General features: G+C 34.4%; 2 protein-coding genes across 2 annotated transcripts in view; one reads left to right on the top strand and one right to left on the bottom strand.

Moving 5' to 3' along the window:
• Window positions 1–15,384, bottom strand: part of stet (stem cell tumor) — a 502,203-nt gene that overhangs the window by 67,246 nt on the left and 419,573 nt on the right. The gene's annotated exons all lie outside the window — the stretch shown is intronic.
• LOC117607940 (very long chain fatty acid elongase 1-like) lies at window positions 9,073–10,865 on the top strand. Its single transcript, XM_034332225.2, has 4 exons — window positions 9,073–9,304; window positions 9,852–10,123; window positions 10,209–10,511; window positions 10,698–10,865. The coding sequence occupies exons 1-4, from the start codon at window positions 9,259–9,261 to the stop codon at window positions 10,863–10,865; spliced, it is 789 nt and encodes a 262-aa protein (XP_034188116.2). The 5' UTR covers window positions 9,073–9,258.

Here is a 15,384-nt window from a genome sequence, read left to right as displayed (position 1 = left end):
TTATGATAGAAGTCATTACTGAGATACAGAGATATTGTATACACAGTACTTCTTCTAAATGTCCGAATTTCATTCAAATGCTTTAATGCAAGTATAAAACATAAATTAACTCTTATCGGACGTATGTCATCTGTAATGTAACATTACTACCGCAAAGGGCATATGTCACGTGGAAGTGACAAGACTGAATAAGTTGAAATGCGTTTGTTAGCAGCAATACATTTTCATGGCGACAGTAAAGCAGATAGGCTACCCATAATTTACGACTAAATCGAGAGTTCAATTAGGATCTTGACAAAGGGTACTTAAGCAAGTGTAGGGTAACTGTATCTAATATGAAACATCGTAATATCTCGATACGTAAGTCATAAAATCAATCCGGAACATTGTAACATATTTTGTTAAAAGCAAAAAACAATGGGGTTCACATTTGTGTTCAGTTGTAAGCCTGTTGTTGAATGGAAAAGTGAATGTTATATAGTGACATGTTTTAATAAAGATAAGTTATAACGTGTTATTTTTGGCTGAACTTTACTTTGGGTCACACAAAATTATTGACTTTTTTTAAATGTATTTTATTACAACAGTAATTGACGAGAAAAAAACATAAAAAAAGGATTTAACATTAGGAATACATATGTTCAAAGTTATGCGAATGTAGAACTAAACGTTTTTAGCGTGCTTTTGAGGTTAGCTTGACGCCATATTGACTTCTATCTATAATCTGATTGGTCTGCGGAAACGGGTGTCAAAGTGGCGTCAAAAAACTAACTTAACCTAACCTAACTTAACACGTGCAAAGCAATTTTGATAGAGATTTGAGGTTATCCCGCTGAAATGAGCGCCACCTACGTGCACTTTATGTGGCTCTCTCCATGGTCCGCCGTCCGAGGGTTCAATACATTAATGAAAATACGATACTCATTAATGAAAAATGCTCAGCTGTATATACAAAAAACTTTTGAAAGGAAATATTCTTAAGATTTAAAACTGGTATTTTTGAATTGTGAAAATACTATTAGAATATTATATTTTAAAAAATCAAGAATTTTATGTGACCCAAAGTAAAGTTCACCCCAAAAGTCTTATAATTATAGTAAATTATAATTTCAAATATTTATTTACATATTATATTTCAAACATTATTAGAAATATTTGTATTCCTCTTACGTTCGATGTTGCAAATTTTACCCGGGAAATTAAAACAAGAACAGTTCCACTGAGCATCTTTCTTCAAATGGGAATTATGTCGACGAGGAGAGAATAAACAGATTAAAAGCACACGCGTGCTTGGGTGAAAAAAAAAAAAAAAAAAAAACACGATGAAGTGTCGAGTATAAACGGAGTAGAAGACAGTGGAAGGAAGAGGAAGCGAGCGAGAAAAAGCAGCAGAGAGAAAGGGAGCAGCGGCATTCCTGTTTGAAGAGCGAAGGGGCTCTTCGGCTAGTTTTTTATCTTGAAGAAGAGTTGGAGAGGCGTAAAAGGAATCTATCGGTGGCACGTGACGAGCCACGTGCCCTTAACGCCTACCGCCTTATCGGATCGCGTCTTTCTCGAGGATTTACCCGCATATCTTCCTTACCCACCTTATTCAAAACTGATAAGGATGATTTGCGACCGAAGTACGGTACGATAGCCCCTCTTTACTATAATTAATTCGCCTAATTGCGGGGTCCAATTAAATACCGACGCATCGATGCACGTGAACTTAATATCGTCGCGTCGGTTTGCTAGAATAGTGACATAATTAAAAAATTATCAGTTTTAAGATGCTTGGGAAAATAAACGTAGCGGGAGAGACCCCAAAAGGATTAGTCAATCACCTATTAAGAAATTAAAAAATTCTTTCTTATTAAATATTTAAATATTTTCAAAAAACTACATTGGAATACATAAAACTAAAGAAAATTATATTTAATAAACTCTTACTATATTGCCAAGTGGGCAAGTTCCATTTATCCGAATTTTTGCACACATTAGTGAAAAGCCTCCCTACTATATTGCCAATTCCAACAATTTTTCTGCTTCTAAATCTCCATAACCAGCAATATAGCGAGAGTTTACTGTATTACCACGATAGTAATAAGGGATGAAAAAAATCTGTTTGACCCTCCTATTATACCATTAGTGTTGTGCCACTAGTTGCATGCTAACTCAATGAAATATCATTGCCAATAAATATTAAAATTTATCAATAAGTATCAATAGCACTAACAATGTGTATTAATCCTTGAACAGTGAAGCTTCGGTCAATCGTGACCCAAACTTAAAAAACATATGCAAGGGTGTAATTCTTAAACGAAAGAGTTTATACATATTGAAATAAGAATAATTTTTGAAGGAAAAGTGTAAAATTTAGAAAATGAAAATGATATGAAATAAAAAATTAAATTAAAATTGTGGCTCTCTCCATGGTCCGCCGTCCGAAGGTTAATCGTCCGAAAGCCACTTTACACATGCTAGAATCTAAGTGGCTCCACCCACTGCCTTATCAATATTACCGTCAGATACAGACCCGTGAAACCTGGTTACCCGTTAAACTTGTAACAAGTTTAATTTCATTAATAATATTGAATTGCAAATAGAGAATGACGAGGGGTTTCCATTCCGTAGCAGAGAAGGGATCGAGTTTTTTTACTGGGAAGGATCGCAAAAATATCTACGTATACTTCGAAGGGAAAGGATGAATGGGTATGCAGAAAAGAAAAGCCTGAAGCGCGACTACGAAATGCTTCTCTTGAATTTTTCACGAGCATCGCCGGGCTCTCATCTCAGAAAAATCTCGTCTGCATTTCCGCGTAATATGCCGCCCGGTTATCCGAACTTCGAGTTCTCGCTACCTGCCGGAGATTTTTCACGATTAATTATTAAACAGCGTCACGTCTCTTTGCATTGACTCTCCTATGGAGCTAAGCTACGCAGAAAAATGCTGCAATTTGAGTATTTTTTCTGTCGAAACGATATTAACATTTCAATGTCTATGGAAATTGATTACGTTTAACATTATGCTCATAATGCATCAAAGATTTATGCTTTGTTTGTAATAGCATAAAGAGATACTGCTATTGTAATCAATTCAGGCTTCCCTGGGGAAAATGGATTACCCCCTTCCTCGTAGCATTCGTCAGATTTCCAGATTTCAGGATTCCAGGCCTTCGCCGTAAGTCCCCATCTTCAAACATCCGCCTTTCCATTTATACCTGTCGTCAACAGAGTCCATAACTGCGAGAAGACCAGTTTTCGTTCCTTCGTGCGCATCTTCGCCCTGATTGGCGAAACTCCCAAACGGATTGGAAAGCGATTAGCGGAGAGCTCGCTGCGTTACCCCCACCATTTTCCAACCTGCGCGGCTTAGATACGGACACTGGTGACGGCAGGTATAGATGTCGCCGAGGAAAATGACGGTGGAGGGGAGGAGGCCCCATATATACATATAGGTCTGCGGCTCCCCACTACTAGCGTATAAGCATTTAGGCGGGAAAATTTGAATTAATATTTCCTTTGTAATTCGCACTTTTCAGTTTTAATTAAATTTTATCATATTTAATCATTAAAATCCATGATATTCTGTGTCTTAATCATTTTTAATATTAATATTTAAGATTTTGGGAATTCATGTCTCCCTTATACTGTCATTGTTTCTAGGGAAGCCGCGATCTGATCGCGGTGTACAAGATCTAAATAATCATTATTAACTATTTTTTTTATTATTATAATGTTCGTATTGTTTATATAGCAACATTCAAAATAAAATTAATTATGATTTCTTTGACAGTTCCAGTGTCAGGTTTAAGGGAGGCTATAGCTCCAGGCTCCACTATCCAAGATATCCCTTTATTATTAAGTTTTCCTTGTGGTCTATTTCTTGTTGTCCTCTTTCTTCTTGATTAAATTTTATTTAATTTTGTTTAGAAAAATTTCAATTTATGAAACAAGTTTACTTACTACGGCATTCTCAAAGATTTGATATTTTTTCATTTGCTGCTTTTCCTAAACTGGTAAATTCAGATTAATTTACTTTCCAACATTTAAAAAATTTTGTAAAACAAAAAATTACAATTATATCAGTACACATTAAAGCGCGTTTAGTTTAAAGATTTCGAGATTAATTTGAAAGAGTTAAAAGTAACCTAATACCTACTTTACAATTCATTGTTTATTTTTTACAATATTGTTTCTTTTTTAATTAATTAAAGTTTTGTCCCGTCCAAGTTTGCTTTCATAATAAACGTAACTGTGGAACGGTTTAAGGAACGTGTATAGGGGTTATAAAATCGCTATCGAGCGTAATAAAAAGAGCGGGAAACAAAAGAGGTTAAACGACACTTCACTATTCTTTTCGTTTTGAAAATATATTGCCTTCTCGAACAATAAACTGGTTTCACACCGTTCCATTCGGTATCCATGAATAGTCCAATGGATGCGGTTCCCTGGGATTTACCGGCTACTAAATAACGAGGCCAATAATGGGCATAATAATGATAGCGGCGATGAGATTATCGAAATTGGAAAGACGCCAAAAGGCCTATGATGTTTCTATCTCGCTCGCTGCTACGGTTTTTTATCCTCATTCGCAAGCGCGTAATATTTGCGAAAGAAATATGACCGTCATATCGCATTTTTCGTTTGTCTCACTCTTCTACTTTTTCTAACTCGATTCTTGGCTGTATCAAATGTTAAAACAGTTTATTCTTAAATTGCTAAAATTTATATATTGTAATTAATATTTAACGTCATATTTTACTATATGTAATATAGAAAATTTGCTAATATCAATTACAAATAAAAATCATAAAAATTCCTAAAATTTCTAAAATTCTTAAAATTATGAAAAAAAGACAAGGTTGCGAAACTTTTTTGTCGATTATGCTCACTTATAAATTGACCCTTCTATTCAGTAAAAATTTTCAAAAATTGATTAGCATATATAATTGATTAGTATTCTCTAATTTTTCTCTAAAGAAAAATTTAGAGTATTCTCTAAAAAATAATCTAATTTTTAAAACGTTTATTATCTTCTAAGGTAAATTTTAATTTCGGTACAATATTCTATGTATATGTATACAAGACATAATGATCTTAATTACCCATTCAAAGCTTTGTGCACGAGTATAAATGAAAACTCATTGATTGAATGCCTAGAATGTGTTAATGAGTTGGCATATACATAGATGACGATCTGGGTTTCAGATCTTTGTCAAAGCAATGTTAGTAAAGACCATTCAAATGTAATGTCATTAAGCAATCTCGAAGGCGAGTTACCAAAATCTATTTACACATCAGTACTCGCTTGAACCGTCGAATTGATAAGGCGTGTTTACGCCAAGTGATCAACTGACAGTGTGTTCATGCCTTTGCTCTACCTAATTTACATGTGAGATTAGGTAAACTTGTCATTCAGCGAGTCTAACCATCCAAATGGCACAAACGGAATACGTTCATATAAACGAAAACAATAAATCCTCACCATAAGATTCACTCTTATTCTATAGAGAAAATTCAACATAAATTCTTACGATTTGGTTCCTACAGAATTAGCCTATTGGATAGGAACAGAAATTTCCTATTCCTAAAACTTGCCATAATTACTGTGCAGAGATGAGAAGATGACGAGCGGAAGGAATGCGACTATAATTGGTTGTATCTTGTAAGTCACACCCCTCGCACACGAAATCCAAATGGTCGCGCGTTATTGGCCGATACGTTCGCCTATTAATCGCGTCGCCTGACAGAGGAGGAAAATGAGACTTCGCGATAGAGTGAGATGGTACATCAGCGTTGCGATGGGCTTTAACCCTTTGCGGTCGGCAGATTTTTCTGCTGGGAGTAGCAACTAGTGGGGGCAAATTTTGGAGTCATTTTTTCCTAATTGATTTAAGACAAATATATGGGTATTAAAAAACACAGTAATTTCTTAGCGGTAAAAGGGTTAAACGTGGGGACAAGGCGCTCCCTTTATCTCTGAGCCATCTCGCTGATCATCTTCTCATTTCTGCACGGTACGATGCACTTTTATCAAATCTGGGGATATTCACTCCCGAAAACGTAGAATCTTATCTGACTTAATGTTCTCCTTCAAAATTATAAATAGGTATATTGACTCCCCTGATATTCTCGAACTTATGAATTTTAATATTCCACCTAGGACACTTAGGAAATTTTCGTTATTCTGCACTGGAAATAATTGTATCGACCGTATCTGTAAGCAGGTCAATTCATTCGTTTATCTACTGTCCTTTAAAAACCAAGAGAAAACTGTAGCAGACAGAATGTCACCGCTACACTCCGCATGTTAATTAATTTTATCGTTTAAGATAACGGATATTTTATGTATTTGTATATCTCAATTTTCTTTTATATTGTACTGTATCGAAGGATGCTATCTCCCGTAAATAAATTGAAATTGAAATTTAAATCATTTGAAAATAACAGTATAAAAACTGGGGGAAAAAATTAATGAAAATTGACTGACTCTGTTTATTGGAAATTTACTGCAGATAAGAAACGTCAAACTAGTCCGTTTAATAATTGATTTATAAGCGACTATGAATATAAATACAATAATATAAGCAACAGACAGATATACCGCTTGGAAATTCATTCGGTATATCATAGGAAATTATCGAGAAATCTTCGGGAAACGTTACAGTGGAAACCGCTCAACCAAAATCATCGGTAATACATATCGATGATCGAATTATTAAGCTCAATCGGAACTTCTAAAGGTAACAATAGATAACAATTTCACGTTAAAATGACTAGAAATAATTATGTGGAAATTTAAATTAATATATAACAAAATAATGGTAATTTGGAAAAAGAGAAATGTTGATGTTTATAATGTATCAATAAGAAAAAGAGGCAAATTACAAAAAAGGGCTAACGAAGGGTTTTTAGGTGTCCGCCTCCGATTGTTTTGATTTTTGGATATGTTTTAAGGGACCGAAAAATAAGGTATGGGTGTTTTTTTATTTTGGCCTGTTTTCATATTTAGGGGGTGAAACGACCCCCTAAAGTTTCGACTACAATATGCTTATCTCGATAACTATCATAGATAGAAGAAAAGTTTTGTAAGGAAAACTTTCATGGTTTTTTATGAACATATAACATTATTTTAAGTAATTGCAATTTACATAATAAGAAAATGAACATAAATTTAATCTAAAAATCATCGATGACCATCAAAAGACCTTGAAAACGATAACTATCGGAAATTTTGTTCATATCCCCATATTTGTCTCCTGAAACAGTACAACTTTTTTCTCTAACATTCTCTTCTATCTTTAAACCGAACGGAGATAATTATGTGTTCTGTTTCTCTTTTATATTTCGCATATCATTACATAATGCGTCGCGCACATACGCCGGGGTCATGGTCACTATCTTTCTCGCAACGATTTTTTCTCGCAAAGAATATAATATATGACCGGCTTTTTATTTATTTCTTTCTCTTGTTTTTATCACCCTACAATCTATATATCAGATGACCAAGGAATTATCTCATATGACTCAAAATCGATGTTAACGTCATGAAACAGTATGAGTGAATTAATCATATGTATATAGTTCTTCAAACCATAGCTCTTGCACCTTGCACTTGGGAAGTTCTGCCATTCATGCACGAGTCACTTGATATTTTTGTACGCTTAGCAATAGCAGTTTATCATAGCATGTGTTATATTTTGCGAATCTTTGCTACTTATACCTCGACAATTGGTTAATTCTTTAATTAAATCCGAGCGTTCAACGTGATCAATTGATTGAAGTGGACACTGTGAACAAGATGTACATAAAGCGAAACCAATGGGTAAAGAAATCATAATTAAGACGATACCAAAAGATACACTGGACGAATCCAACCTCTATATGTTTATGGATTTAGGGTGTGAAAGAATTATGCTAGGCATCCCTCCGATGATGTGCTATTACATGATTACGATGTTAATCTTCATTTAAGAAATAATGTAATTAAGTTACAATTATTTGTACACAATCAACTGTCTTCACCAAGATATAAAAATCTATTCCAGTATCCTTGGTACAAAAATGGGTACACAGAAAAAAAATCAGGAGATTTTGTGAATCTTGTAGATTTTGCTTTCGAACGGAACACACAAATGAAATCTGCACTCTGTGATGAACAACAGATAGTTAGATGCTCTTGGTGTAAAAAAACATTTTGTTTAAAATATGTTTTTCATGAATATCATTTCTGCGACAAATATGAATATTAAGTGAATCATTTTGTATTATAAAAAATTAAGATTATAAATTTATACCACATACACTTGAAATATAATTGCACTAATCATGTTACTAATTTACATTTATTGTATTCCTTACCATCTGTATCGCATATTACGTAGGTACTAAAGTAACCTTCATTGATATTATAAACTATAAATAATTTGACTGATACCTAATATACATGGTAAATGGCAGATATCGTAATGGATAATACTTGTACTTCCATATCTGGCATGATCGTGACCCGGCGTATGCATATGCATAATATCATGCAGAAAAAAATATATGTTCTTTTTTGTTATTATGTAAATTGTGATTAATTTTAAAATAATGTTATGAACAAATTATTTTTTTCAAAATTTATGACCACCTGTTATATGTTCATAAGAAACCATAAAACTTTTCCATAAAAAGTTTTCTTCTATCTATGATCATTTTCGAGATAGTCTATTGTAGCCGAAACTTTAGGGTCTCGTTTCACCCCCTAAATATGAAAACAGACTAAAATAAAAAACACTTTTACCTTATTTTTCGGTCCTTTAAAATATATCCAAAAATCAAAAGAATCGGAGGCGAACACCTAAAAACTCTTCCTTGTTAGTACAAAATAATGAAACCTGAGGTCGTACACTGACGGTGAGTTGCGTTGATTCTGTTGCGGCGTGTGACACTAACACATATTCGATGACTGCAGCCAATCGACTGCCGGCGTAAATATGTGTTAGGGTCACACGCCGTGACAGAATAAACGTAACTCAACATACACAATGATACTGATATAACAGGAATTTTTAATGTATCGTTCTTTTATATAAATACGATTCGTTTATACCTGAAAGCGGCACACGACGCGTACCTAAGCTTCAATCGTAACGTATAGGACCGATAGTGAATTTTATAGTTGAACAGGTGTCCGTATTTTTGAAGCGTCAAACGCTCTACGAAAATTCTGTTAGAATCAGTTGTACCTGGTCTTTTGTTCTGATAGAGCGAAAAGAAAAGTCGTCGAAGATGGATTGGGCGGAAACGTTTGATTATTACTGGTATCAAAAGGCCGGTGAGTAGTTCTCTCCGTAAAATGACGAATTTTTGGTTGGATTGAACTCGACTATTTTATCGGATAAATCAAGGTCGGAGAAGACGATAGGAAGTGTCCCGAGGTCGATATCACGTGGCGTTACAAAGTTATGGCCATTTTAAAAAATCACAATTTTTCAAAAGTTTTCCGATAATTTCGAAGCCAAAAAATAACCTAACCTAACTTAACCCAACCCAACTTATCAGCTAGAATAACTAGCCTTTGAATTAGCTTAGTGGGAGGGTGGGCATAGGTAGGGTTAGGGTAGGTTAGCTTAGTTCAGTTAAGGTTAAGTTATTTTTTGGACTCGAAATTATCAGAAAATTTTTGTAAAATTGAGATTTTTTAAAATGGCCATAACTTTGTAACGTCACGTGATATCGACCTCGGGACACTTCCTATCGTCTTCTACGACCTTGATTTATCCGATAAAATAGTCGAGATCAATTACCCGGGCAACTGCAATATGACCGAATTTTTTATCACCGAGAACAATTAATGAAGAGAATCGTTATCGTAATTTCAGATCCCAGAGCTAGCCAATTACCGCTTCTGGAATCCCCGATTATCATTCCCGCTATCCTCTTTTTTTATTTATACTTCGTCCTAAAATGTGGGCCAAAGTTTATGAAGGACAGAACACCGTACGATCTTAAAACCTTTATAATGTGGTACAACATCTTTCAAATCACCAGTAATGCAATCATAGTGCAACAGTTTATCAGTGCAGGTTGGTTCACGGAAATGACAGTATTTTGCGAACCAGCAGATTACTCTAATAGCCCGAAGAGCATGAAGGTATTTAAAATTCAAAATTCCCGTTCAATTGTTAACACGCTGAGTCCAGGAAGGTTTAAAAGTTGGAATTTAAACAATCTTTCAGGTGGTTCATACACTATGGTTGGGGTTACTAACCAAAATCGTCGACCTCCTCGAAACGGGAGTGTTTGTACTAAGAAAAAAGGACAGACAAGTTTCGTTGTTACACCTGTACCATCACGTATCGACAGCGTTAATATGTTGGATTATAACGAGATACACCCCAGTCGCAGAAATATCGTTCCCTCTGCTAGTGAACTGTGCCGAACATGTGATCATGTACTCGTATTATTTATTGATTTCGTTTGGAGAAAAATGGCGAAGGATACTTGGTCCAATCAAACCATTGATAACTATCTTACAAATGGCGAGTACTAATAAACTAGTTAAAGTAAGGTTCGAAAGATTTTTGACTTCAATGTCACAGTAGAAATATCAACGTACAGTCAGACGCATGATAATTTATTATTTCAAGAAGATACCAGAAACTTTTGAACCTTACCACATATATTTGTGACGTTTAATTTATTTACATGTTCATTCTTTGTCGCAGGTGCAATTCATCGCCATGATAGTATACTTACTACAACCATTTATGCCACACTGTAATGGTCTTAAGACACCGTCGGCTGTATTAATACTGAATTATGTTATAAATTTTGTTCTGTTTTACAGTTTCTTTCAAAGGACGTATACGAAGCCCGCTAAGAAAGTGGAGTGAATCGAACTCAAGTCACTCGTCAATCATTGTGGTAGCGAGTTTGAATTAAAATCAATAAAATATTCCATCGAACATTTTACTGATAATATCATACCTACAGATATTACTTAGCTTTAAATAATAGTTTGCAATTAAACACGTTTTACTGCTATAATAAAAGTAACCACGACTAGTGCGAGATTGCAAATAGTAATTAATATATTAATGAATAATAGTGATTGTATTTCGTGCCTCTTCTTCGAGATCAGCACGTAGTATCCATGTCTGTGAATTTGGCATATCATTTTCCAGCAGATCAAAAATTAAAGGGAGTTCTTTTCGCATGCAGTCGAGTTCTATAGTTCCTGATAGTTTTTATTGATAGTTCTGCTGATTTTATCCAAACTCTTCCCTTGATACCTACGTTGTGCCAATGCATTTGTTCACGACCACGACCGAAGCCGTGTGAAGTTGGCCCCCCAATATTAAAATTTTTTAAATCTTCTTTTTGCAAACGTTTGCCCATCGTTTACCCATTAATGCCCCGTTGGAATTTTCGTTTGCCCCTTTTTAGTTTAAAAGTTACAAGCAATTCAATTTTGGGGGGGCCCACTTCACGTTGACCCCCCACTATTAAAATTTTTTAAATCTTCTTTTTGCAAACGTTTGCTCATCGTTTGCCCATTAATGTCCCGTTGGAATTTTCGTTTGCCCCTTTTTAGTTTAAAAGTTACAAGCAATTCAATTTTGGGGGGGCCCACTTCACGTTGACCCCCCACTATTAAAATTTTTTAAATCTTCTTTTTGCAAACGTTTGCACATCGTTTGCCCATTAATGCCCCGTTGGAATTTTCGTTTGCTCCCTTTTAGTTTAAAAGTTACAAGTAATTCAATTTTGGAAAATTCAAAATCTTCTTTTTGGAAACGTTTGACCACGAATACCCCATTTGAATTTTCTCCCTCCAGTTGAAAGAATCATACGCAATTAAATTTAAATAAGATATTATATTCACTCTCGTTTATGAGTTCTCCCACCATCTTACAACCAGCGCGACTTACTTATGCTCTCTCGTGGGACCCGCTATAGACGCATATGCCTTAATGCGCATGTCTCTTCCATATCCCCTCCATACGCTTTAAGCGCGTGCTGTTGCATTTGCAATCTGGCACCGCCGCACTCGATTGTTTTACAGCGTATCATTTTTACATAACTTACGTTTTAGAGACATTCGTCTTCTAACGGAGCTCTCTGAACAAACCGCATAACTGAGTTAGTTATATAACAAACTTCTTTTTTCTTCCCATATGTCTTGCAATAATAAAATAGGTTCTTTGACATTATAAAAGCAAATTTATTTTAACTAGTTGTCTTTGCTATTTGATTTTATGATTTGTTTATCTAAGTTAAGCAACAATTGCTTTTGATTTCTTGTATTTAAAAATGCCACGAGCAGCCGCTGTTTCCACAAACGAGATTATTGATGCTCTCGCAAAAGCTGATATTTTTCAAGACACAAAAGGGACACTTAAGCCGCGCTCCAGCAAAGTTTGGAATGATCTTTGCGCATTATTGGAAAATAAAATTAAACGTGATACTTTATTTTTGCATGTACAAAAGGACAGAAATGGCGTACTAAATAAAATAAAACAACAAATGAATATAACAGATGTAAATGAAATAAGTGTAAATAGATCGAAAGATGATTCAGATGATCGATCTACTGAAAGTACAAGTAGCAGTGTTAGCGGCATCTGCAAAGATAATTATAATTGTCCAAATTTATTATTTGACTTAGATATAGATGATGCTTCATGGAATAGTATTGCGCCAGTTTCTGTTATTTACAAGGATAAAGGTCGATATAGCAACAAGCGTCGTTATACCGTATTAAAACAGGGTTGGACGGATGTTATACAGAAAGCTTCCTGGGAAAAAAGTAAATTACCTTGCGCATATTCTTTTAAGAGAGCAAAGATTTTTGATTGTGAAAATCGAGTATATCTAGAAATAATTGGCAAATGCAAAGAATGCGGTGCAACCTTTAAAGGACATTGTTTAAAAAAGCCCATTCCTGGTTACGGTATTAAAATTTCTGTGAAAACGGCAGATACTCGAGGAATTCCCCACGTTAGCAAACGTATGCTTATAGGATTAGAAAGACAAAAAGTTGGAGAAGAATTGCTTTCTATAAAGGCTGCTAATTGGCGTTATAAAGCAACAAATGTTATGGCATATGGAGATCCAGAACCTAGCCATTTATATAGTAGCAGTGTTCTCAGAAAAGCCCGTCAAGAAGCAAAAGATAAAGATTTAGGATTATATAAGATTCCTGATCCTCTTATGTCACTACAAAAAATAAAATGTAATGTAGAATTTGCAAGTATAATACGGGAAATAGCACTGGACAAATTTTATTGTATGTACTGGTCGCCGATGCAGCTTGATTTATATAAAGATATTATAAAAACTAAAGTACCTTTATCAATCGACGCCACTGGATCAATAGTCCACAAATTAAAAAGACCTAATGACCAATCCAGTGCAATTTTCTTATACTAAGCTATTGTCCCATCTTCAAAAAGAATATTTCCTGTTTTCCAGATTCTTTCAGAGAAGCATGATGCAAATACCATATCTTATTTTATAAAAGAATGGCTACGATCCGGCGCTCCTGCGCCGTATGAAACTGTGACGGATTTTTCATTTGCATTATTAAACGGTATTTCCTTAGCTTTTAATGAATGTAGTTTGAAAACATATATGGACTACTGTCTACATCATCTTTCTGGCAAAAGTATTCAGACCGCAATAAAGTGCTACATTCGTGTAGATATAGCTCATATAATAAAAATGATCACGAAGTGGAAGTGTTTCAATGACAAAGTTCCACGTATTAAAGATTTCTATGTTCGGTGTATTGGTCTTATGACAACTTGTAAATATAGTTCAGATTTTGAAAAAATGATGTCAGCCGTTCTTATAGTTTATTTAAGTGAATGTGATGACAGTGGGACTGATTGTGAAAAACAAGAAACTTTCCTTTTAAACGCGATTCAAACATTTCTAATAGAATTGTATGAAGAAAGCAACGATGATGTAAATGTCTCTACAGAACCCACTCAATTAACAGATCTCAATGAAGAGTTTGATTGTCCACAATTAATAAAAATATACGATAACGCTAAATTGATAGCTGAAAAAACGCGTACATTAATGCGACCCAATCCCTATTACGCTCCAGAATTCGCAAAACATTTTATGCGATTGTGTCGTTATTATGTTTTGTGGACAAACGTAATGTCTGAATGCAGCAGAACAAATTATGCTATAGCAAGTTCAGCGAGATCTGAATCATATTTCAATGAAATAAAAAACATTATACTGTGCGACGACAGTAAACCTCTTAGAATTGATAAATTTATCATAAAGCATATTCGTTCAATTATAGCCACATGTAAAATTGAACGTGCTGCTTATAATGAGGTTTTAAATATACATGAAGTTTCATCAGAAATATCCAAAGCCACCGAAAGAGTAGATTGTTCTACTTTTACGACAAAAGTAGTCGAATTATCAGAAAATATGAATGATGTTTCAGAAAATTCAGAGCAATATTTGCAAGAAGAAGAAAACTGGCGCGGACGGAATATAAGGAAGCCTAGTGAGCATGATAAAATGATTCCGTCTAAAAGAGGAAAGTATTTACAAGCTTGTCCAAATGTTACTTTAATGCATAATCGTCCTTTACGCAAACGGAAGAATATGATAATACAAAATGGCAATTTACTTGCTCCTGTAAAAATAGAAAAAGTAAAAGTTCAAGTTATGAATACCTGCTCATTTGATTCACTTATTGAACTAATAGCCAATGGATACTCGGATTATGTTGTATATCAAAGATGTGTGAAAGCAGAATTTTCCGATTCTGAATTTTTTCATTTAGTAACTGACTATGCACTAAATACAGCGACAAGCAAATGGTACATTAAAAGAGCACTTTGCTTTTCTAAAGCTCTTGATAAACCTCTGACAAACACGCTGGATTGTTCATATAATATATCGAATTTAATTTTAAAGTTATTACATGCTGTACCAAGTACAATTAATGAGTTCAACTGTAAAAAATGTAAAATTAGTTCCAAAATTATTAAACCAGTGCTGCAAATAGAATCACAGCCAATATTAACTGAAGGATTAAAAATCGGTTTAAAGAAAAGTCTTAATAAATATTTTTCAAAAACAAACAAGAAAATTTATTGTGATTCCTGCAAGAGATACGGATATGAATCTAGAGAGCCGGGCCCACATCTGTTAATTGATACAGAACATCCTTTTATCAGTATGCTTCAAATAGATCTCGGATTTTCATCCGAAATACCTCTATCTGAAATACCACACTCCATTATGATAAAAAATGTTAAATATGTTTTAATAGGTATCATACATTTTATTCCACCTGAAATTGAAAACGGCATTGGTCATTATACTGCGTTTTGCAAAACAGTAACTGGATCATGGAAAGAACATAATGATCTAAAA

Source organism: Osmia lignaria, chromosome 5, assembly GCF_051020975.1.
Source record: "Osmia lignaria lignaria isolate PbOS001 chromosome 5, iyOsmLign1, whole genome shotgun sequence".
Taxonomy (NCBI): domain Eukaryota; kingdom Metazoa; phylum Arthropoda; class Insecta; order Hymenoptera; family Megachilidae; genus Osmia; species Osmia lignaria.
The sequence above is the reverse complement of the archived record's forward strand: the minus strand, read 5'-3'. Positions and strand labels throughout refer to the sequence as shown.